The 26,047-nt window shown below is 45.5% G+C and overlaps 1 protein-coding gene across 5 annotated transcripts in view; it reads right to left on the reverse strand.

The window, feature by feature from the left end:
- rgs20 (regulator of G protein signaling 20) overlaps window positions 1–26,047 on the reverse strand; it is a 369,345-nt gene that overhangs the window by 11,219 nt on the left and 332,079 nt on the right. For all 5 annotated transcript variants that reach the window (XM_072467764.1, XM_072467765.1, XM_072467766.1 and 2 more), the window contains exon 4: window positions 10,593–10,827. In XM_072467764.1, the coding sequence (XP_072323865.1) occupies window positions 10,593–10,827 (235 nt within the window). The remainder of the gene's footprint in view (window positions 1–10,592; window positions 10,828–26,047) is intronic.

Raw genomic sequence — 26,047 nt, forward strand, 5'->3', positions numbered from 1 at the left:
GGAAGCCTGTGTACAATGGTGTCCTGCAGGGGTCAGTGTTGAGCCACTTGCTGTTTGCGGTTTATATAAATGATTTAGACATGAATGTAGGAGGGTTGATCAGTAAGTACGCAGATTATATGAAAATTAGTGAGGTGATAAATAGTGAGGAGGATAGCCTTAGGTTAAAGGGGATATAGACGGACTGGTCAGATGGGCTGATCAGTGGCAAATGGAATTCAATCCGTATAAGTGTGAGGTGATGCACTTGGGCAGGACAAACAAGGCAAGGGAATAAACGGCATCATCCTCGGGAGCACCAAGGATCAGAGGGACCATGGTGTGCATGTACACTGGTCCCTTAAGGTAGCAGAGCAGGTGGATACAGTGGTTAAGAAGGCATATGGTATACTTGCCTTTATTAGCCGGGGTATAGAGTTTACGAGCAGGGAGATTTTGCTGGAACTGTAGAAAACGTTGGTGAGGTCACGAGAGTATTGTGTAAAATTCTGCTATCCACATTATAAGAGGGATGTGATAGCAATGGAAAGGGTGCAGAGGAGATTTACCAAGATGTTTTTGTTATGAAGAAAGATTGGATAGACTGAGGTTGTTTTCCTTGAAGCAGAGGAGACTGAGGGGGACATAATTGTGATGTAAAGAATTATGAGGGGCATAGATAGAGTACATAAGAACATAAGCATTCAGTACTCAGGAAGAAACCTTTCCCCTTGGTGGAGGGAGCAATGACCAGGATGTGGTGATGTGCATCAATGTAAATGCATGTAGGCTAGCTAGATACTAGAGGGAGCACCAGAAACATCACACACACACACTCAACCAATAGATTGCTTAGATAGGATACGACCAATGGGCATTCACGATACACAAGGAGGTGACACGACCACAGGGGGGCATTACACCAACCCATATATAAAGGACACCACACACATGATCTAGCTCTTTCCAGTGGAGACAGTCAGTGAGAACAGGCACAGGGTTGATTCAATATTACACCCACCACGTGGATTGCAGCAGCTGGTTAGTCAGTCTGGGTGGCTATAGTAGGATTAGCAGTAGTGTCGAACCCGAGTTATAGAAGTGTAAATAGTTTAATAAACGTGTTGAAGTTATCTCCACGTCTGAACCTTCCTTTGTCAAGTGCACCACAAGGAAGCCGCTTATGTTACACCTACAACATAACAAATCATGATACCAGCAGTGATCTGTTTCAATCCACATAGTCATATCTCAGCGTACAGTGACAACCAACAACGATACCCAGGCAAGATGTTTGAGATCCGGGTTCCGCAGCATTTCCAGTGCCACGGCGATCTCCACGAAAACTGGCGGGCATTCCGGCAAAAGTTTGAAATCTTCCTGTTGGCAGCCGAACTAGAAGAAGTGGCCGATCCTGAAAAAACAGAGCTTCTCCTCACCATCGCCGGTGCCAGAGCAGAAGAAATCTCTTAAAAATTCAAGTTCTCCAAGGGGCAAAACAGGAGCGACTTCCAGGCAGTCCTGGACAAATTCGGCAAATACTGTGAGGAAAACACACTCCAACCAGCAAGAAAAGGTAAGAGTACTCACCTCGAGGCCGAGATCCCGGAGCAGAGAACGATTTTGGTCGGTGGCCAATCTTTCAACAGGGACTGCAGTTGCGCGAGAAGCGCACAACGGGAATGTCCGTTTGCGCATGCGCGAGAAGCCTCGCATGTGCAATCACGAAAAAGGCCGAATGTAAAGGAACAGCGATCTGCGCATGCGCAATCGCTTCCTACGTGCTACGTCACATGCATCATGACGTCAGAGGCCCCGGACCATGCCCATTTAAAGGAGAAACATACCAAATCAAAGAAAAATCTTTTAAAGCCGTAAAACAGCCTTCCTTCACCTGGAAGGACAGCACAATGCCTCAAATTGAACCAGGAAATGAAATGAAACTCCGAAGAACTCTGCAACAAGCAGTTACCGATGCCCAAACCGATGATTCCGACCTTGAACACTTCGATACCGACCTTTACATTTTCTCTGGACCTCGCGAGCCCAATGCCAGCTCCGACGCAAACAGTGATGATATGGTCCTAGAAGACTACGACTCGGACAAAACTTTCACCTTGGGAGGCTACCCCAGTACCAAATCCGAACCGCAACTAGACGTGTTGAACATTGGCGACCCCCATATTGAATCCGACGCAGACGCGGATTCATTCTTCGGATTTGAGGCTCTTCAGCCCAGCAGATATGACATCCCGACTCATGAGTGCAGGATGATGCTGCAGCCTGAAACCAAGAGACAGAGAGCGGTACAAGCCCACAGAGAGCGACCTGCTGCCACAGAGCGTGGTCCACGCACCGCTCAGGGTTCCGGACTCTATGAAAGAAGACACGCAAGACTCCACACTAAAGTCCTTGCACACACAAGACGTGACTCCAGTGTCACAAGCCTCCGCAGTGAGTTCGTGGACAGCCTCCACGATAGAAGCAACGCAAGATTCCGACACGCAGTCCTTGCAGGAACAAGACCATGAGGGTCTAGCAACCTCCTCTGACCAACTGGCGGCAGATGATGCAAGTCTGCCATGCTCAAGTAAACAGCAAGAAGACTATGAAGGTCTACCACGTTCCAGTGCACAGCAGGACGACCATGACAGTCTATCATGCTACAGTGAAGAACAAAGCGACGATGACAGTCCAAGCCCAAATGAAGGACAACAGCAAGACAATGGCAGTCTACCCACATTGCTTGTGACAATTTATCCAACCCAAGTGAACAAGCAGCTACTGAGGATCTACCCACGGTATGAGAGACGAGTGACGACAGCATCCCACTTCCCATGCAAGATGTGCAAAGTGACAGACCTCAGCTAGTGTGTACAGAGGTACTCGGTGATCACTGTGAGACCACTGGTGACTCCGGTGACACCATGATACTTCCACCCTCATTTGCTCGAACCTCTCCTCAAGTCAATGCATTCCTGCATGTTGCGACTCCAGACGTGCAGCTTCAAGAAATCTCAGCTGACTTCAGTGAACCTGCTAAGACTCCGGATGGGGAGCATCAACAAACTAACACTTTAGTTAAAACAGACCAGACTCCAGATGGGGAGCAACCAAACGCTGACTCTGATTTACGTAAGCTGGACTTTACTCCAGACAGGGAGTGCTGCAACCTCAGTGATGGCACGCTCAGGTTGACAGCAGATGCCACAATGACAGGAGATGGATCACTTAACAATTACACTGGGTCGGTAATAACAAGCAGCGGCTACAGTCCAAGAGGACCATTATTCACCACAGCTATATCCACACATTTTTTCCACACCAGCAGTGCAGCCAATGACAGCTCATACTGGACAAACCCAGTATTCAAGCATGCAGCAGCTAGCAGTCTATGCAGCATATTCTCAAACAGGCCAGCACTACGGATTGCCCACTAATGGAATCAAGACGGAAGGAGGACTACCGCAAGCGCAATCTGCACTACAGACTGGATGCCTTAGTTACAGCCCAGGATTTGCTGCACCCCAGCCTGGCCAGACGGCATATTCCTATCAGATGCAAGGGTCGTCATTCTCCGACCCCCCGCCAGGTTGGAGGATCGCCGGGGGCTGCTGTGAATCCCGCCCCCGCCTGTTGCCGAAGTCTCCGGCACCGGATATTCGGCGGGGGCGGGAATCGGGCCGCGCCGGTTGGCAGGCCCCCCCGCTGGATTCTCCGGCCCGGATGGGCCGAAGTCCCGCCGATAAATTGCCTGTCGCGCCGGCGTGGATTAAACCACCTTTTGAACGGCGGGACAAGGCGGCGTGGGCGGGCTCCTGGGTCCTGGGGGGCACGCGGGGTGATCTGGCCCCGGGGGGTGCCCCCACGGTGGCCTGGCCCGCGATCGGGGCCCACCGATCCACGGGCGGACCTGTGCCGTGGGGGCACTCTTTCCCTTCCGCCTCCGCCACGGTCTCCACCATGGCGGAGGCGGAAGAGACTCCCTCCACTGCACATGCGTGGGAAACTGTCAGCGGTCGCTGACGCTCCCGCGCATGCGCCGCCCAGAGATGTCATTTCCGTGGAATTTCCGGAGGAATTCCGCAGGAATTTCCGCCCCGCCAGCTGGCGGAAACGGCCTTTGTTGCCCCGCCAGCTGGCGGGGCGGAAATTCCTCCGGCGCCGGTCTAGCCCCTCAATGTTGGGGCTCGGCCCCCAAAGATGCGGAGCATTCCGCACCTTTGGGGCGGCGCGATGCCTGTCTGATTGGCGCCGTTTTGGGTGCCAGTTGGCGGACATCGCGCCGTTTCGGGAGAATTTCGCCCAAGGTTCCAGTTTCACACCATCACCAGGTATTTATGCGAATAGCAATTCTGTTTCCAATTCGACAAGCTTCAACGGTTCTCAGCAGGATCACCCTTCCAGCACAGCACGTGGCCAGAACCAGTATGTACAGTCTTATCCAACTTCAACATATGGCACATCCATGACCTCGAATGATACTGTTGATGGTACCTCTTCAACGTCAACATCTTATCAGCTACAAGATGCCATCCGACAGCACCATCACAAACATTAAAACAAAAGAAAGAGACTCCAAATCAGACAACGAAGTGATTTGACCACTTCTTGGTTCCTGTGGCACAGGGACGTTGATGGCGTTCATAACCAAGAGAGACATTTGACCATGATGATTGATGGTTTTTGGACTCACACAAATGATTTGGACTTATTGTTTAACCACTGTACTCATGACTTGTATATACCTTAACCTATCTACCTGTTTTTTGTTAAATTTTCTCAAAGTGTGCAGAAAATATATAACATACAAAAAAGGGGGATGTGGTGATGTGCATCAATGTAAATGAATGTAGGCTGGCTAGATACTAGAGGGAGCACCAGAAACATCACACAGACACACTCAACCAATAGATTAGTTAGATAGGATACGACCAATGGACATTCATGAAACACATATATAAAGGACACCACACACATGATCTAGCTCTTTCCAGTGGAGACAGTCAGTGAGTACAGACACAGGATTGATTCAATATTACACCCACCATGTGGATTGCAGCAACTGGTTAGTCAGTCTGGGCAGCTGTAGTAGGAATAGCAGTAGTATCGAACCCGAGTAATAGAAGTGTAAATAGTTTAATAAACGTGTTGAAGTTATCTCCACGTCTGAACCTTCCTTTGTCAAGTGCACCATAAGGAAGCCGCTTATGTTACACCTACAACATAACAAATCACAGGAGGCATAGATATAAGGTAAGGGTCAGAAGGTTTCGAGGGGATGTGAAGAAATACCTTTTCACGCAGAGGGTGGTAGGAGTCTGGAACTCACAGCCTGAAAGGATTGTGGAAACAGAGACCTTCATACCATTTAAGAAGTATTTAGATGTGCACTTGCGATGTCATGGCATAGAAAGCTATGGGCCAAGTGCTGGAAAATAGGATTAGAAGTGTTAGATGGTTGTTTTTGACCAGTGCAGACATGGTGGACCGAAGGACCTTTTCTGTGTGTAGACCTCTATGACACTATGGGCAAACCAGTCCCCGATACCACCACCACCCTCTGGCTGAATTTGGTCTCGCTTTGAGCAACTGATCTATTGACTGCGCATATTTCTTCCAGATACAAAGGGCGGGATTCTCCCAACGGGAGTCTAAGTGCCGACGCTGGAGTGAAAACCGGGGTGTTTTACTCCGGCGTCGGCGTCCATTCCCAGACCCCTATTCTTCCCCCTCCGTGGGGCTAGCAGTGGCGTCGCGTGATTTACGGGGGCGGGAACTCGGCGCGGCGTCAGAGACCCGGCGCCACGTAGTAGACGGGGCGCCTTGGGTCCCGCGCATGCGCAGTTGGGCTGGCGCCAACTAGCACATGCGCGGTGGCCGTCCTCCCCCAGGCCGCCTCGCACAAAAATGGCGCATGGTTCCAGGCTCGCCGGCGGAAGAAAGGAGGCCCACCGACAGAGAAGCCGACCCGCCGATCGGTGGGTCCCGATCGCGTACCAGGCCAGTCCGGAGGGCCTCCCAGGGGTTGGAACCCCCCTCCCCCCCACATGCCACTCCTGGCCCTTGAAGCCCCAGGTCCCGCCGGCACGACAGCAGGTTAGAACGGCGCCGGCGGGACTGTCATTTTTTTTGCCGGCCGCTCGGCCCATCCGGGCCGGAGAATCGCCGCTCACCGTTTGCAGCAATTCTCCGAGCGGCCCGGCAGGATTCGTGTGGCGCTGGTTTTGGAAGGGGGGGTGGGAGAATCACGTGCGGGGGTTGGGGGCGCGATTCGCACGGCGCCCCAGCGATTCTCCCACCCGGCGGGGGAGGGGGGGGGAGAATCCCACCCGAAGTATTGTTATTGTGAAGGAAAGGGTATTATTTTTTATATTTCTGTGGTTTACTGTGGTCTTCTGTGAAGCACGATTGGGCAGGCTGTGTGATGCGTGTCTAAATAATTGAAGCTGCGGACAGAGCGCCTACAAATTTGAGGACATCAAAGAGACTAGGTGTGAAAGGCAGGCACTTGGGGTGGATGCACTCGGAGAAGGCTCCATGGCCGGATGGCTTCCCTGCTGAGTTTTTTAAACAGTTTCTGGGGGAATTGGCCTGCACCCCCTTGGTATGTTTAATGAGGCATTGGAGAAGGGGGAGTTTCCAGACACGCTGGCGCATTGATCCCAAAGAAAAGCAGACACTTGAAAAAAAATGGCTAAATTGAATTTTCTACAAGCAGACACAACATAGGTAGAAATTTGGATTTGGAGATAAGTGAGAGTTGAGATTTTTAGCTGTTGAATTTCAAACGGAGATAAGAGGATTGTACAACTTAGAGAAGGTCACAAATAAATAAGCAAAATTATTTAAATTTATTTTAACCTAAAGTGGTGGCCATAAGGAGAACATAAAGATTTTTTATGTCCCGGGAAAGATATATTTCAAAGAAAGATATTTCAATGGGAAAATATGAAAGAGAAAAAATGAGATGTTGGGAGCTGTGTTGGGTGTGACTATGTAAGATCTCCTGGGATAGATCTGTGAAAAGAAGCAAAGTGGAGCAGTTTCCAACAACCCAGAAAAGCCTCTGTTTTTCAGAAAGCAGGGTTTTGTATAATGTCTGGAATTTCTAAAGCCAAGTGTGAGGGAGAGAGAGAGAGAGACACCCTGTGACATCCATTTCCTACAGCAACAGTGGTAAAATTACTGGAATTTGTATAGCCTAAATATCTATAAGGATTGTTGCTTAAAGGCATGTTTGTTCTGCGCACAACCAAGAAGCAATGTTTTGGATGAATGGTTTGTAAAACTAATTTTAACTGAGTAAATGTAGTTTTGTGTGTGTATGTTTTCTTTTCTCCTGTCAATAAATGTCTTAATTTAATATTTAAAATCTCTAAAAATGTTATTGGAATTTGTGGCTCCTGACTTCAGTTCACATATCTTCTTGTAGTTAAAAAGAAATAGAAAACAGATTGAGATAGATTGCCAATTTCCCTTTGGGATATGGTTTGCAGGGCACTTATCACCGGTTGGATCATAACACTATGGGAACCAGAATGTGTCCCAGTTCCAGCTCTCTGTTGAGCACTCTTTGTTTCAGCTTGCAAAAGGGGACAGAAAACAAATCCAAATTCATCCCATGGAAGCACCTACTCTATTATAATCATAGAACAATATTTATAATAAAGGACAGCTTTGAAATAGAATAAAACAAAAAAAAAATGTATTTAATTTTAAGAATGTGGCAGATATGAGAACATAGAATATGAGAAGATATAAAACTATTCTGACTTTTCGGCATGGAGTGGTAAAATCTTTGCATAATTTATAAGTAAGTACGATCCAGGGGATTTTTCTATTATGTTACTAAGAAGTAAGAATAAATATTTCTTTCTTAAATAGGTACAGTTTGAGTAATTGTGTCTACAAATTCCAGTTTTACCACATGACCAGTCACAACTGCTGTGCAGTAAGAAAGAACAGTTATTTTAGGGTTTAACATATTTTTGTATCCCTTCATTTTCAAATATTTTTTAAACAATTGTGGTAGCATACTGGCAACTCAGCCTGTGAGCTTCCCTCCATTTTGTCACTGGGTAAAGAGCAGCAATGGAGGCATCAATGCTTTCTGTCATGTCATAATTACATCCATGGTCTATCTGAGAAACTGAGAAACAAATGTACAGCAGCAAGCAACTAATTATACCCAGACTGAAAGGGTAGAAAAGTAATTCTATTCTATTTTAAAAGCCAATTCATAGAATCATAGAATTTACAGTGCAGAAGGAGGCCATTCGGCCCATCGAGTCTGCACCGGCCCTTACAAAGAGCACCCTACCCAAGCCCACGTACCTACACGATCCCCATAACTCAGTAAACCCCACTTAACCTTTTTTGGACACTAAAGGCAATTTATCATGGCCAATCCACCTAACCCGCACATCTTTGGACTGTGGGAGCTCCCGGAGGAAACCCACGCAGACACGGGTAGAACGTGCAGACTCCGCACAGACAGTGACTCAGCCGGGAATCGATCCTGCGACCCTGGAGCTGTGAAGCAACTGTGCTAACCACTATGCTACCGTGCTGCTCACTGAACAAATAATTTGATAGGACATTAAAAATATTAGCACATCATTCACTCACTAACAATTCCACATGAACGACTTTCTGATCCTTTAATGGCCTGACTTTAGTGTTTGCAACAGTATTTTTGGAAGTAAGAATCATTCAGTAAGATTTGTATTATTTTTTGTTGCTAAATTTGGGTATTTGAATTAAAGAGGTTTCCGTAATATCTTTTTGGATAGGCTTGGTATCTGGAACAGAGTGGTTTTAAAGTATTGTCAGATCATTACCCTGTTGATCTTCTATAGAAAGATTCTGCATCAGTAGAAAGAGTTTTAAGGGATTAGCTGTCTAGAGATTACAAAACACTCTTTCCTTCCTCCCTCACACACACATTAAAAAACAACCCGATGATTATCAATCGGTGAAATGATTCTAGGTTCTAAGATTGTAGGCAGACATAAGTGATCAATACTTTCCAGAATGTGCGGAACAGCCCCCAAACCTTGTGGTGAAACCACTGTGTTGTATTGTGCTGCCACAGTATTACGTGTTGTACAGTATTGCCACTATATCACATGTTGTACAGTTTTGGCTCTGCCCGTGGCTCCTCCCCCTAGGGCCTGGGTATATAGGCTGCCGACCTTTCACACGGTCAGTTCTGGGGCACATTGCCAGCTTTGTTGTAAGTCAATTAAAGCCATAGTTAATTCACTCTGCGTTTTCCATCTTATTTGATGGCATATCATTTAATTGTAGGGGGAAGAGCAACGGGCAGAGCCCAAACCGTACAACATGTAATATAATGGCAATACTGTACAACACGTAATACTGTGGCAGCACAATACAACACAGTGATTTCACCACAAACCTCTGCTTCCATCTTCTGATCCTGTCATCTTTACTCAGTACTTGCCTCAGAAATCAGACGTGTAGATCTTACAAAAACCTTGCCCCTCGCCTGAGGTGTGGTGATCTTCAGGTTAAATCACCACCAGTCAGCTCTCCCCCCTCAAAGGGGAAAAGCAGCCAATGTTCATCTGGGGCTATGGCGACTTTACCTTTTACCTTTACACAAATCTCAAGTTTCAGAAAATAAAAGGGACTCGCAGCATTTAATTTGCAAATCCAGACACAGTACAACCTTGCACCCCAGCCTTTCATAGCATGAGGCTGACTGCTGTCTTATTGATCAGCTGAGCAAAGACTGAGTCATTGTGTACAGGCCGGTGGACACCGTACATTTCAGTCAATTAGCACCTCACTGCCAAAGTTAAAACCAGCAGCTTATTATCAACACTATGAATAGATGCACCACTTACCTATAGTTGCCTCTGTTAGATTTTTTTTCACAGTCTATGATCATCCACATTATTTTGGTTTTGGCCCAGTTACAGTTCTTTCTATCGATAAATCGTATTCTATTGATGATTTAAACTGGCACAATTCCCCAAAGCCAGCTGTGACCTGTCCCCATTCTTAAGGGCAGCACGGTAGCATTGTGGATAGCACAATTGCTTCACAGCTCCAGGGTCCCAGGTTCGATTCCGGCTTGGGTCACTGTCTGTGTGTGGAGTGCACATCCTCCCCGTGTGTGCGTGGGTTTCCTCCGGGTGCTCCGGTTTCCTCCCACAGTCCAAAGATGTGCAGGTTAGGTGGATTGGCCATGATAAATTGCCCTTAGTGTCCAAAATTGCCCTTAGTGTTGGGTGGGGTTGCTGGGTTATGGGGATGGGGTGGAGGTGTTGACATTGGGTAGGGTGCTCTTTCCAAGAGCTGGTGCAGACTCGATGGGCCGAATGGTCTCCTTCTGCACTGTAAATTCTATGATAATCTATGTTAATTATTCTGTCCTTTTCTGGAAGAAATGTGAAAATTATGCTTCCTTTGTATTACAAGATTGTTGTCACTATGTTGCCTCGTCATCAAGTCACATTTTAACATTGTAAAGGTAATATATAAGGTTTACTGATGGAACGGGTGTTCTGAACAGATCTGGTTTCCATTGTTGCCATATTTTGTTGATGACCCCCAAAATATTTATTGTACTGTAAACTCACCTCTTTAGGTGAAAGGATTGATATGTAATCCTCGTATATTAATCTTGCTTTCTCCTCAACAAGATTTTTGTTGACTTCTTTCTTTAGTTCCTCACAGGCTAGCCAGAAAAGCATATTCTCCTCACTGTATTCGGTTCTTAAAAATTCTCTGAACGCATTTCTTCCTGCAGGACTTTTCATTAACTTGTCGAAAGACTGACTCCAGCACTGTACTTCTTCAAGCGTTGGCTTTGGACTGCATAAGCAAAACCACAAGTGAAGGAAGTTACCTTAAGAACATTCTGAAAAACTGGATGAGAGTCAAAGACAATGCTTCAAATAAAAAAACACACAAATTAGAATGAGATTGTTATTTTCACAAACAAGGTTGACAACATTTATTAGGTGCAAATTTTATTGAATAAACGCCAGTTTAAATCAAAGGAACACATGGATCTTAGTCTATCTCTGTAACCTCTGTAACCTGTTGCATTTGTGTTCTTTGAATGCACAAGATGTGCATCCCTAATTTTAATTGCTTCAGCATTGGTGACTCTATTTCTTCAGCTGCCTAGGGCCTAAGTTCTGGGATTCCCTCCCTTCACTTCCCTGCCTCCTTAAAGACGCTTCTTAAAACTTACTTCATTGGCTATGCCTTTGATCATTTGCCCTAATAGCTTCTTATGTGCATCAGTGTCGAATTTTGTTTGGCTATGCTCCTGTAAAGTACCTTGGGATGTTTTACTATTTTAAAGGTGCTAACTCAGTGCAAATCATTGTCAATATAAAATACATGGAATAAGAAAATGTATGTAGATTAAATACCTTTATTGGAAAAAGGAAAATTAGCGTTCCCAGTCATATAACGTAAAATGTTTATGGCTGGCACTGCCAGGGTGCCCAGGTGGCACTTCCAGGGTGCTGGGTGGCACTGCCAAGTTTCCCGGGTGGCAGTGAGAGGGCCAGGCTGTCACTCTTCCCAAAACCTGACCACCTGGGGGCCTCCTACGGCCTGGGAGACCAACCCCAGGTGCCGTTATGTGGTGCACATTTGTGTGAGCCAGTGCTAAACGGCCCAAGGTGAGGTCTCTCAGGCACGCCGTTCATTCCTGGGCTTCGGGAGAATCAGGCGCCAACATATTTAAATGAGCCTAATGGTTCACTTAAATATATAAATCTGGATTTCGCCCAGTCAAGGCGAGATCCAGATCGTGATGTCTCGCAAGATCTCGTAAGCAGGTCTCGGGAATGAATGAAATGAAAATGAAATGAAAATCGCTTATTGTCACAAATAGACTTCAAATGAAGTTACTGTGAAAAGCCCCTAGTCGCCACATTCCGGCGCCTGTTCGGGGAGGCTGGTACGGGAGAGGCCTCTTGTGAGATTGAATGGTCTTGTCGCGTCACTGAACTTAGAGTATTGTGATGAGTTCTGCTCCATCTGGAGAAGACACAAAATAAATTACAAGAATAATACCAGAATTGAGAGGAAAGATTTAACAGACTAGGGCTCCTTTCTATAGAAAAGAGGAAATCTGAGCGATGAGCCAATATTGGTCTCTAAGATAATGAAAGGATTTGACAAAGGTGTTTCCATTTGCAGAAGAGATCCAAACTAGGGCCATAAATATAAGCTAGTCACCGATAAGTCCAAAAGGGAACTCAGGGGAAACTTCTTTAAACAGAGCGTGTTTAAAATGTGGACCTTAGGCGCACAAGCAGTAGTTGAGGCATGGAAGTATTTAAAAGGAGGCTGGATAAAGACATGAGTGGAAAGAGAGAGCAGGATATGCTTATGGCGGTTCGATGGAGAAGGGTGTGAGGAGACTTGTGTGGTACTAAACACCAGCGTAAACCCGTGGAGTTGAATATCCACTTTCTATGCAGTTACCATTCAATACTTTGCACTGAACTTTCCAGCCCTTCCCGGCAGCGGGATCTTCCGGTCCCGCCGAAGGCAATTCCCCCTGTGAGGAGTTCCCAAGGTGGTGGGAGGAGCAAATTTCAAATGGTTCCAATTGTTTTACAACAATAGTTACCCAGAAAAGGTTAGAAGAATTTATACTACTTCTAGCTTCTAGGTACATATTGTACAGACCCACACCAAAATCCCACGGGACCTCCCTCCCAAAAACTCTGGGCATTTGCCACACCTGTCACTACCCCCTGCACCCCATGGGGTTCTCCCTACTCCGACATTCACCCCAACACTCACCCCAACCCCTAACAATCCAGTGACAGGTCTAATCCTGCCCCTCACACCACTGCTGGCTTTCCGACTTGCTCCCGACTGACTGCTATGCGGAAAGGACCCGGAGGCAGTCGGTAATACCTGGAAGAGGGTGTGAAAAGATGATACGGAGGGGGCAGCACGTGACACAATGGTTAGCATTGCTGCGTACGGCGCTGAGGACGTGGGCTCGAATCCCGGCCCTGGGTCACTGTCCGTGTGGAGTTTGCACATTCTCCCCGTGTCTGAGTGGGTTTCATCCCCACAACCCAAAAGATGGATTGGCCACTAAATTGCCCTTTAATTGGAAAAAAAAAAATTGGGTACTCTAAATTCATTAAAAAAAAGACGATCCAGAGGCAGTCAGCAACACCCAGAAGAGCGGGTGAAAAGGGGACCCGGAGGCAGTCAGTAATACCTGGAAGAAGGGGTGAAAGAGGACCCGGAGACAGTCAACAATACCTGGACGAGCAGGTGAAAAGAGGGCCTAGCGACAGTCAACAATAACTGGAAGAGCAGATGAGGAGGACCCGAGCATTCAGTAATACCTGGAAGAGGGAGTGGAACGAGGACCCGGAAGCAGCCAATAATACCTGGAATAGCGGATGAAGAGGACCTGAGCAGTCAGTGATACCTGGAAGAGGGGATGGAAAGGAGACCTGGAGGCAGTCAGTGGAAGAGGTATCCAATTTATTCCACCCCATTCTGTAGGCCAGAGTGGAGCAGCTGCGTTCTGAGAGAAATCAAATTGCGGCATTACAGGTATACAGATAAGTGATTGGTTGGCAAATATTATGCTTGTTTATCCTCAAAACTTGTGTAATTTATTAGTATTTGTAAGATATTATTAGTTGCTGTAAGGTTTACTAGCAACTATGGTGTTTTTGAATTATAAATTAATTATGAAATATAAGTTAATTAACGCATAATAAAGATCAGGGAGAGGAAAAGTTACCTGGATACTTTGTTCGAGGAGACAGTGACACACCTTAGGATAGGGATTTTTGATTTGCTAAGTGGTCAGAGGCAGGAGGCTGTGTGTGAGGCTGATATGGGGATGCAGAATGTAGATGTGGAGGAGCCTCAGACTTTGCAATTGTCCAACAGGTTTGAGGTGCTTGCAATCTGTATGGATGGAAGTGGAACCTGCAGGAAAGATGAGCAAACTGATCAAAGCATATCTGGATTATTACCTGAGCCATAAGCAAATTTATGTAGGATAAATAAGATGAGGGAGTCAAATGAATGGCTCAAAGATTGTGAGAAATAGGGTTTGATTCATGGGGAACTAGCACCAGTACTGGGGAAAGTGGTAATTGTACTGTTGGGACAGTATTCACCTGAACCGTGCTGGGACCAATGTTCTGGGGAGTTGTATAACTAAAATGGTACAGAGAGCTTTAAACTAAATAGCTGGGACAAGAGAACAAAGACAAGATTCTCGTTCCCTCCAGAACTGTTTTCTGCCCCCCCCGCCGATAGCGAGAGACACCGTCCTGGCATCGCCCAATGGGGTTTCCCATCGTGGCCGCCCACACCCTGACGGAAAATCTGCGCTGCCGGTTAAGCGGGGGACCCCGCCGGCAGAGAATCCCGTCCCATGTGTGGGGAGATATAATCAATTAAATAAAGAAGAGTAGGCAAGAGAGCAGCACCCTGGAACAACTGCCACCCCTCTGGGGTGGTGCCTCATTTCAGTGTCATTCTTACACAGGAAATGAGCATTGTCGATTCAGCCAACATTCATTACCCATCACTAAGTGCCCTTGAGAAGGTGTGGTGAGCCACCTTAGTGAATTGCTAGAATCCAGGTGGTGTAGATACACTTACCGTACTATTAGGAAGGGAGTTCCAAAGTTTTGACCCAGCAACAGTAAAGGAATGGTGATAGAGTTGCAAGGCAGGACCGTGTGTGGCTTGGAGGGGAAGTTGCAGGTGCTGGTGTTACCATGCTTTTGTTCCCCTTGTCTCAGCTGGTAGAGGTCGTGGGTTTGAAGATGCTGTCGAAGGAGCTGATGCATTGCATCTTATAGATGATACACACTGCTGCCATTGTGCAATGGTGTTGGAGGGAGCAAATGTTTAAGGTGGTGAATTGGGTGCCAGTCAAGTGCTTTGTCCTGGATGGTGTCAAGCTTCTTGATTGTTGGAAATGCATTCATCTGGGCAAGTGGAGAGTATTCCATTGCAGTCCTGAATTGTGTCTTGCAGATGATGGGCAGAGGTCAGGAGGTGAGTTACTCGCTGAAGAATTTCAAACCTCTGACTTGCTTTTATAACAACATTATTTGTATGGTTGGACCAGTTCAGTTTCTGGTCAATGGTAACTCCCAGGATATTGATAGAGGGGGTCTCAGGGATAGTAATGCATTGAATGTCAAGGGGAGATGGTGATGGTCATTTCCTGGCATTTGTGGCACGAATGTTACTTGTCACTTTTCAGCCAAACCTGAAAATTTCCAGGTATTGCTGTAGAAGGGCACAGACTTCTTCAGTAACTGAAGAGCCCAAAATGGTACTGAACATAATGCATTCATCAGCGAACATCTCCACCTTTTGATGGAGGGATGATGAGCTTCCATACTCATCAGGTTTCTTCTGCAGGCCGTTTCATCAAAGTCTTCATCTAAGTCTTCTGCAGTGGAGCATGTGTGTCCTAACCCTCCAGTTAGCAAGGCTACCCTTGTCTCCTGAGTGGCTGCAGCCCATTCATCTTCAGTGCTTCACCATGTTCAGATCCTGCCTCTAAGCAACTCTGTAAAGTATATGCTGTATCAGTATCTGAACTAGAGGCTTTGAATGTCAGAGCGAGTGAGAATGCTTCTTCTTCATCACTTCTTTCAGCATTTCCACCATTGCCTGGTCAATTGGTGGCAGTTCTTGTGTGTCTGAAATGGAGAAAGGCAAAGGGTAGGGTTGCAATGAGGGAAGAGGGGGAACAAGAAGTGCGTGCTTACATCATCTGCAGCTTATATACAGAAGAATCAATGGGATCAGGAATTGCTAAGATATAAGGAGGATTAGGTATGAGGAAAGCAACAACTTCAGTGGTCTTAGCCCCATTGTTGGGAATGGTCTCAACCGTTGCAGCTCCAGTGATAACAAGCACCATCTCCTTCACAGACAGCTGGGCCCATCAACCACCAGTTCCTTGTTGATGATTCCGGTTGTTTGTCTGGAAGTCCACCTGCTGAGATATACCATTTTCCATCTCTGCATCGCCTTGGTCAAGGCCTCCTTTGCACAATCGGAAAATCCTGCTGTCTATTCTTTGCCATTTAATGTAATTCTTGTGCTTTTCCCAGATGAAACTCACTTTTACAATGACTTCCAGCATCTTCTCCAGCTGAAATCCTTCTCCCGTTCAGAGGTGCAGGCTAGCTTAAATCATACTAGCGTCTCCCAATTTTGTGCCTGAAGACATCCAACCACTCAACAAGGTGGATGGAGAGAGAAACAATACCAAACTCTTATAGTGACAATGTCCTTATATAAAGATGTGTGAGGGATGGACTTGCTATCAATGCTTTGCAGTGGCTGCATGCTCCAGTCACAGTTAAAATGAAGAGACAACATGAAGTTTGTGTGCTCGCTGCTTTGTAAGTAATGTTATGATCACACCACGATTCCCACACCCACCTTTGGGACTTATTGAATCTTGCAGCTACAAATTGAGAGATGATAGTGCTACCAGCAAAAACAATCTGAATCTGTAGCCTTAGTTGCTCTTGGATTCTGGTTTTAGGGAATTTGCCTCCTGAACAGGATGGAAGGAGGTCTCAGGAATACTTGTGAAACTAAAGAAATCCATACAATGGAGGATAGGAAGTTATACAATGAACTATTCTCACAGGACAACTTTAACATAAAACAGGAAAGTTCTAATACCAAGGTTTGTTACAGACTATCTGATGAAATGAAAAAGGCAACTTAGTCTTTGAATAAAGGTTTGTGTTTCTTTCGCTCTCTTTCCCTCCCCCACTTCATCGAGCATGAAGCTCATCCGACTCTGTTGTAACATAGGCAACCACATCAGTAGATTATATACAATAAAGCCTCACAACAGAAATAAGGCAAAGGACCAGATGCTCGGTTATAGCTGATTGTAGAGGGATAAGTGTCAACAAGACAACAACTCCCAGGTCATTGTCCGTGTGGAGTTTGCACATTCTCCCTGTGTCTGTGTGGGTTTCACCCCCACAAGCCAAAACGATGTGTAGGGTAGGTGAATTGGCCACGCTAAATTTCCCCTTAATTGGAAAAAGATAATTGGGTACTCTAAATCTATTTTTAAAAAGCAAGACACCATGGCTCATCAAAACGTGCTATGGGATCTTTGCATGTATTTAAGCAAGCAACTTTAACAAGGAAGTCAGTTTAGTATCTCATCGAAAAGACAGCGGGCCCGATCCAACGGGATGTGATGAGACCTCTCGTGAGATTTGTGACGCTTGGGACGCCTCGCGAGATCTAACGAGATCTCACGATAAGTCGCGATCTGGGCTTATTACCTTGCTGTGGTGCAGTTTAGCGAGTCTACACAAACGTGGACTAGCATAGGGCATCTGAGGGTGTCTCCCAGGCCATCGGAGGCCCCCGTGTGATCGGGCTCTGGACAGGGTGGTATCCTGGCACACCCCCTGCCACCCGGGCACTCTGGCAGTGTCACTTGGGCATCCTGGCAGTGCCACCCGGGTACTCTGCAGTACCACCTGGGCACCCTGGCCATGCTAGACAGACATCCATGTTGTGCCAGCCAGATACCCAAGGTGCCTAGGTGGCATTGCCAGGGTGCTAGGCTGGTGGTGCAAAGGTGCCTGGGTGCCCGTGGCGGGGACCCGTCCGGGTCGTGCTGCCCTTAAGAGGTGGAGTGAGGGGGGCTGGTGAACCCCCTAAGAAGTACGTTGGGGCATTAAGGGATCCAGAGGCCGCGGTGGGAGTCAATAAATCCATTTTTGAATGTCACCCCGATCTCTGAGCGTGTCAGTGCAGGAAATGAAGGTACGTTCGGCCTCGGCAGGGCGTTCCTTGCCGAGGCCAAGAAAAAGAACAGAGTAGTGTTTGATAGCCGGGTCAGTCTCGGTGCTGCCAAACTCTTTTTTCTCGTTAAATCATGCCCAGAATTTTGCCACCACATCAGTCTCTTGGTGATATCTTGGCATCTCAGACTCTGCCTAAATAGGTTTGCCAAGTCTGGTTTGAGATAATCTTGGGGATTTGATCAAATGCCATTTGATTGTGTGGCATTTAATCAGATGAAACCACTGCCGATGTTTATTCAGATTTGATCACTGTTTGCAAATGTTATTCCCTTTTTTATTATCACCAAGCACTGAATAAATTGTTTGAAATTTAGTTTTATAGTGAGATGAATAACATAACATAAAAATTACAAAGTAATAGAAAGATTTAAGGATAATAATGTTTATATAAAACCGACACCTGTGCTGATTTTAGGTTTGCAACAATGAGAAATACCTGATCGACAAAAGTATCATCAATATAAGCAACCTCTAAGACTTTTTCTTACAATTTTGTGACTTTTTAAAATACAGAGCAAATATTAAAATTAATATTATAAATGAATATAATATTAAAATTAATAAATAAAATCATAAAGAAACCTAATTGACATGATCTTATTGAATGGCAGTGCTGGCCCAAAGGGCCGAGTGGCCTACTCTCCCTCCTAATTCATATGTTTGTATGTTCTTTGCATGTAACCTCACTCCTGAAATGCCTGGATCTAATTTTGTGGCTATGCCCCAAGTCCTGGACTCTCTGACCAGGGAAAATCGTTTTGCTTTATCTACCCTTCCAGGGAAGTAGACTGGGGTGAAAACAGAAAATGCTGGATAGACTCAGCAGGTCTGTCAGTATCTGTGGAGAGTTTTGGGTCTAAATAACCCTTCTACAAACTATCTTTCCTCAGTTCTGTACAAGGGTCATTTAGACCCAAAAGTTAATTCTTTTTCTCTCCAGGGATGCTGGGGCAGCACGGTGGCACAGTGGTTAGCATTGCTGTCTCACAGCGGCAGGGCCTCGGGTTCAATTCTGACCTTGGATGACTGTGTGGAGTTTACACATTCTCCCCGTGTATATGTGAGTTTCCTCGGGTGCTCTAGTTTCCTCCCAGTCCAAAAATATGCAGATTAGATGGACTGGCCATGCTAAATTGCCCTTTAGTGTCCAAAGGTTAGATGGGCCTAGGTAGAGTGGTCTTTCAGACGGTTGGTGCAAACTTGATGGGCCAAATGGCCTTGTTCTGCACTGTAGGGATTTTATGATTGTATGCTGTAAGGTCTGCTGCGTTTATCCAGCATTTTCTGTTTTTATTTCAGATTTCCAGCATCTGCGGGGTCTTATTTTCAGTTGATGTAGACTGGGAGGTCTGCCCCCTCACCCTATCCACAGTAAACAAAATCACGGCACCTTGCCATGGGGGTTCAGTGAATAATCACCAAGGACCTGCCTTCAGGCAGAAAACAGAAGAATCCAGGTATGATTCTGCTATACCTATACTCCATTTCATTCAAGGTCAATATATCCTTCCGAAGTTGCAGTGTTAAAACAGAACACAAAACACCACCTTAGATGTTAACCACTACAATAGGGCATTGTACAGCTACATGTTTTAGGAGATACCAGATCTGCAATTGTGATAACTCATAATCCTTTAAGCACGAGAGAGGAGATTTTCTAGTCCCCTAGGATTTAAAATTAATATATGGCAAATGATTCCTTAAGTGCTTACTTTCTGCAAATATCCAGTCGGGGACACAAAAGAAACATGTACTCCACAATTACTAATAATCCCAAGAGAATTAATCCCTTCAATGTCAATTAAATTGAAGTCCTAGATGGGCTAACAAGGATTTTCACAGTAACTTCATTGCAATGTTAATGTGACAATAAAGATTATTATTATTATTTAATAACTACCTTCCCAGTGTTTATCTCAGGCAACTATGTGTGAGAATTGTGGTCTGAGATTTATGTGCTTGCCGGCCTGCATTAAAATGTCCTTTTGGTGGGAAACTCCTGTGTGTTGAGTACAGGAGAAGGACATCCCAATCATCAGGCCATAATGCTAATTACAAAAGCTGTGACTGCCATGCGCTGCTGCAAATAGCATTAGTGCAAAACATTTTCAAAAAGAATAAATAAAAAAGATCCAAAAATCAAACAACCCACCAGCCTTCATATCAGCATCCAGGAAAATAACAGAATTGATTATAAAAATAAATTGCAATGTTTTATATGTGAATAAACTGGTAAAGAGCAGGCAAAAAATGAAATAACCTTGCTTATTTTCTTGATGGATCGATATCTCCAGTACAACATGTCCGACCTAAACTTTCTTATTTTATTACCATTCTGTAGTATGTTTTGATATACTGCTGAATGTAATAAATGTTACTCAGTCTGTTGCTGATGAGGTTTTCTGTATCTTGATGAAAAAGATTTGAAGTCGTCCAACAAAGAACAAAGAACAAAGAAATGTACAGCACAGGAACAGGCCCTTCGGCCCTCCAAGCCCGTGCCGACCATGCTGCCCGACTAAACTACAATCTTCTACACTTCCTGGGTCCGTATCCTTCTATTCCCATCCTATTCATATATTTGTCAAGATGCCCCTTAAATGTCCCTATCGTCCCTGCTTCCACTACCTCCTCCGGTAGCGAGTTCCAGGCACCCACTACCCTCTACGTAAAAAACTTGCCTCGTACATCTACTCTAAACCTTGCCCCTCTCACCTTAAACCTATGCCCCCTAGTAATTGACCCCTCTACCCTGGGGAAAAGCCTCTGACTATCCACTCTGTCTATGCTCCTCATAATTTCGTATACCTCTATCAGGTCTCCCCTCAACCTCCTTCGTTCCAGTGAGAACAAACCGAGTTTATTCAATCGCTCCTCATAGCTAATGCCCTCCATACCAGGCAACATTCTGGTAAATCTCTTCTGCACCCTCTCTAAAGCCTCCACATCCTTCTGGTAGTGTGGCGACCAGAATTGAACACTATACTCCAAGTGTGGCCTAACTAAGGTTCTATACAGCTGCAACATGACTTGCCAATTCTTATACTCAATGCCCCGGCCAATGAAGGCCAGCATGCCGTATGCCTTCTTGACTACCTTCTCCACCTGTGTTGCCCCTTTCAATGACCTGTGGACCTGTACTCCTAGATCTCTTTGACTTTCAATACTCTTGAGGGTTCTACCATTCACTGTATATTCCCTACCTGCATTAGACCTTCCAAAATGCATTACCTCACATTTGTCCGGATTAAACTCCATCTGCCATCTCTCCGCCCAAGTCTCCAGACAATCTAAATCCTGCTGTATCCTCCGACAGTCCTCATCGCTATCCGCAATTCCACCAACCTTTGTGTCGTCTGCAAACTTACTAATCAGACCAGTTACATTTTCCTCCAAATCATTTATATCTACAAAGAGCAAAGGTCCCAGCACTGATCCCTGTGGAACACCACTGGTCACAGCCCTCCAATTAGAAAAGCATCCCTCCATTGCTACTCTCTGCCTTCTATGGCCTAGCCAGTTCTGTATCCACCTTGCCAGCTCACCCCTGATCCCGTGTGACTTCACCTTTTGTACTAGTCTACCATGAGGGACCTTGTCAAAGGCCTTACTGAAGTCCATATAGACAACATCTACTGCCCTACCTGCATCAATCATCTTAGTGACCTCCTCGAAAAACTCTATCAAGTTAGTGAGACATGACCTCCCCTTCACAAAACCGTGCTCTCACTAATACGTCCATTTGCTTCCAAATGGGAGTAGATCCTGTCTCGAAGAATTCTCTCCAGTAATTTCCCTACCACTGAAGTAAGGCTCACCGGCCTGTAGTTCCCGGGATTATCCTTGCTACCCTTCTGAAACAGAGGAACAACATTGGCTATTCTCCAGTCCTCCGGGACATCACCTGAAGACAGCGAGGATCCAAAGATTTCTGTCAAGGCCTCAACAATTTCCTCTCCAGCCTCCTTCAGTATTCTGGGGTAGATCCCATCAGGCCCTGGGGACTTATCTACCTTAATATTTTTTAAGACACCCAACACCTCGTCTTTTTGGATCACAATGTGACCCAGGCTATCTACACCCCCTTCTCCAGACTCAACATCTACCAATTCCTTCTCTTTGGTGAATACTGATGCAAAGTATTCATTTAGTACCTCGCCGATTTCCTCTGGCTCCACACATAGATTCCCTTGCCTATCCTTCAGTGGGCCAACCCTTTCCCTGGCTACCCTCTTGCTTTTTATGTACGTGTAAAAAGCCTTGGGATTTTCCTTAACCCTATTTGCCAATGACTTTTCGTGACCCCTTCTAGCCCTCCTGACTCCTTGCTTAAGTTCCTTCCTACTTTCCTTATATTCCACGCAGGCTTCGTCTGTTCCCAGCCTTTTAGCCCTGACAAATACCTCCTTTTTCTTTTTGACGAGGCCTACAATATCACTCGTCATCCAAGGTTCCCGAAAATTGCCGTATTTATCTTTCTTCCTCACAGGAACATGCCGGTCCTGTATTCCTTTCAACTGCCACTTGAAAGCCTCCCACATGTCAGATGTTGATTTGCCCTCAAACATCCGCCCCCAATCTATGTTCTTCAGTTCCCGCCTAATATTGTTATAATTAGCCTTCCCCCAATTTAGCACATTCATCCTCGGACCACTCTTATCCTTGTCCACCAGTACTTTAAAACTTACTGAATTGTGGTCACTGTTACCGAAATGCTCCCCTACTGAAACATCTACCACCTGGCCGGGCTCATTCCCCAATACCAGGTCCAGTACCGCCCCTTCCCTAGTTGGACTGTCTACATATTGTTTTAAGAAGCCCTCCTGGATGCTCCTTACAAACTCCGCCCCATCTAAGCCCCTGGCACTAAGTGAGTCCCAGTCAATATTGGGGAAGTTGAAGTCTCCCATCACCACAACCCTGTTGTTTTTACTCTTTTCCAAAATCTGTCTACCTCTCTGCTCCTCTATCTCCCGCTGGCTGTTGGGAGGCCTGTAGTAAACCCCCAACATTGTGACTGCACCCTTCTTATTCCTGATCTCTACCCATATAGCCTCACTGCCCTCTGAGGTGTCCTCTCGCAGTACAGCTGTGATATTCTCCCGAACCAGTAGCGCAACTCCGCCTCCCCTTTTACATCCCCCTCTATCCCGCCTGAAACATCTAAATCCTGGAACGTTTAGCTGCCAATCCTGCCCTTCCCTCAACCAGGTCTCTGTAATGGCAACAACATCATAGTTCCAAGTAGTAATCCAAGCTCTAAGTTCATCTGCCTTACCCGTAATGCTCCTTGCATTAAAACATATGCACTTCAGGCCACCAGACCCGCTGTGTTCAGCAACTTCTCCCCATCTGCTCTGCCTCAGAGCCACACTGTCCCTATTCCCTAGTTCTCCCTCAATGCTCTCACCTTCTGACCTATTGCTCCCGTGCCCACCCCCCTGCCATACTACTGCCATCCAGTAGTAACAAAAGGTTTATTGAGTAATTATAACAATAATTGCATGAGTTCTTTACTTTAATATCAATACTAGTAGAAAGGTTAACTAGATCTAAATACTACTGTGTTTAACTACACTAACCATCTGAGCTAACCTATACTCCTGCTCTGGTCACAGTACATCCAAAAGAGAGGGAGAGAGGCACAATGAGGTTGCTTTTATACCCCTGTTGGTACTGCCCTCTAGTGATCATCTGGTGCTACTGATTACACATTAACCCCTTATGTACATGCACATACAGAGATCACTACATTTCTGAACGCCTTTGATCAAAGTACTGCACAAAAAGCTACTGCTAAAGCTTGAGGTAATGAGAATTTAAAGTAAAACCTAGCACTGTATTGGAAATTGGTTTTGGTGAGACTACACCTGGAGTACTTTATACAGCTTTAGTCTCCATACCAAAGGAAAGATATACTTGCCTGAGGGATGGTGTGTTGAAGTTTCACTAGATTGATTCCTGGAAAGAGAGAGTTGTCCGATAGGAGAAATTGGGCAGGATTTTCTGGTTGTGCGCAGCTGGAGACCAAAAATTCCCACCCGAGGTCACCGGGTCTTGAAATGGTCTGCAAAATTTTCCACCCCACCCGCTATGATACCTGTGGCGGACGGGGCTGGAAAATTCACCCCATTGAGTAGAATGGTCTATATAATCTCTGGAGTTTAGAGGAATGAGAGGTGATCTCAATGAAACCTAGAAGATTCTGAAAGGGCTTCAAAGGGTAGATGCTGAGAGTTTGTTTCCCTTGGCTGAAGCCTCGAGATAAGGGGATGACCATTTTGGAATGAGACGAGGAGAAATCTCTTCACTCAAAAGGCCTGTAAACCTTTGGAATTCTCTAGACCAGAGACCTGTGGCTGCTAAGTTGAATAGATTCAAGGCTGAGATAGACATATATTTGGACTCTGAGAGTGGGATTTTCCAGGGCAGTGCCAGGGGGCAGTGACAGGGGCAGTGCCCAGGCAGTGCCAGGGATAGTTTGTCTTTGCTTGTATTTCTAGGAATAAGTGTAAGATATTAAGGACCCATTTTTCAAAGTGGTTCTAAATTATTTTTGAGCTTGATTTTAATAAACGGAATCAAATCATCCTGGCAATGCTGCACTTTTAGCTGTAGCTTCAAAACTGGATGAACATCAGCTTAAATACTTATTGAAAGCACTACCCCCACCAACATAGAATATAAACATAGAATCCTTACAGTACAGAGTTAGGAGAAGAGGAATTTTCATTCAGCTGATGTGATAAGTGCTGATCTTGTTTTAATTTCTGAGCTGATGCGTATCTGGATAATGTGAGTGAGCTTCAGGCATTGAAAATGCCTTAGACTGAGAGTTGTTGGAGGTAGGGTATAGTGTGCAGCTAACAGCAATTTAGTGTTGTTGACATTATCAAGGGAAGTCTTGCTAATAACCTTTGCTATTATGTTTCATACAATATCTGAAATATTTGATGCAGACACAGGTTTCTGGTGAACATGTGCAAGTACTCCCACATGGAGACTGGCAGAAGATAAAGGCCTCTGTGTAATGGAGAAACAGAGGGCAAGAATGAAGACAAGAAGAGACCAACAGAAGTCAGTGACTAATGACACATATTCTCCCACTGCAGGACAGGAAATGTAAGAGAATTCATTAACCTTATGATAATATTCCTTTCTATGCATGTAGAAATAGCACTTCAAGGGTTTTGAGTCCTAAATCCACGATGGCAAGATGTGAAATAGCAAGATGGTGGTGGTTGGGGGGGGGCTGTAGAATTTGGCATCATGACAGTGGCGCCATTTCTGGCACTTACCCGTCCGCTTTGAAATGTTACCAGCTTTTCCCTTCTTCCCAAGATCTATAAGCATGACTGCCCTTGTAGACCTATTGCTTCATTCTGTTCCTGCCCCAATGAATTGATTTATTCCTATCTTGACTTTCTTCCCTTTTCCAATCTCTTCTCACCCAAGTCCCTGAGAGTTAAAAGAGTTAAATGCTGTTAATTTCCAGCTGAGCACTTCAAAATCACGCAAGTGTGAAGGGGATGATTGGAATGCACTTAGCTTTCTTTGAAGTGGTTGATGTTTGTAAACATGGTGGTTAGAACACTTCAGAGTTACCCAAGCATGAAGAAAGATGAATGAAGCAAGACTGGCATCTGTGGGTGTGTGGAAGCTGTCAATCATAGCCCAGTGAGGGAAATGAATGACTGTCTTGCAGCTCAAAGATCTAAGGGCTTTAAACACAGGTGACATCTTTCTCTTTCCAGCAATTCACACCATAAGACATGGGAGCAGAATTCGGCCACTCAGCCCATCGAGTCTGCTCCACCATTAAATCATGGCTGATATGTTTCTCATCCCCATTCTCCTGCCTTCTCCCCATAACCCCTGAACCCCTTATTAATCAAGAACTTATCTATCTCTTTCTTAAACACACTCAGTTATATGGCCTCCACAGCCTTCTGCTGCAACGAGTTCCACACATTCAACACCCTCAGGCTGAAGAAATTCCTCCTCATCTCAGTTTTAAAGGATTATCCCTTCAGTCTGAGGCTGTGGCCTCGGGTTATAGTTTTCCCTAGTAGTGCAAATATCCTCTAGTATGCAGATGATTAACTATATGGTGTGGCCAGGAGATTCTTTTTACAAAAACAATTATTCACTTTTAGGTGTAATAGTTACCTGTTTTTTCAGTTATAATAGAACCAACCTCTTTC

Source organism: Scyliorhinus torazame, chromosome 11 (assembly GCF_047496885.1).
Source record: "Scyliorhinus torazame isolate Kashiwa2021f chromosome 11, sScyTor2.1, whole genome shotgun sequence".
Taxonomy (NCBI): Eukaryota; Metazoa; Chordata; class Chondrichthyes; order Carcharhiniformes; family Scyliorhinidae; genus Scyliorhinus; species Scyliorhinus torazame.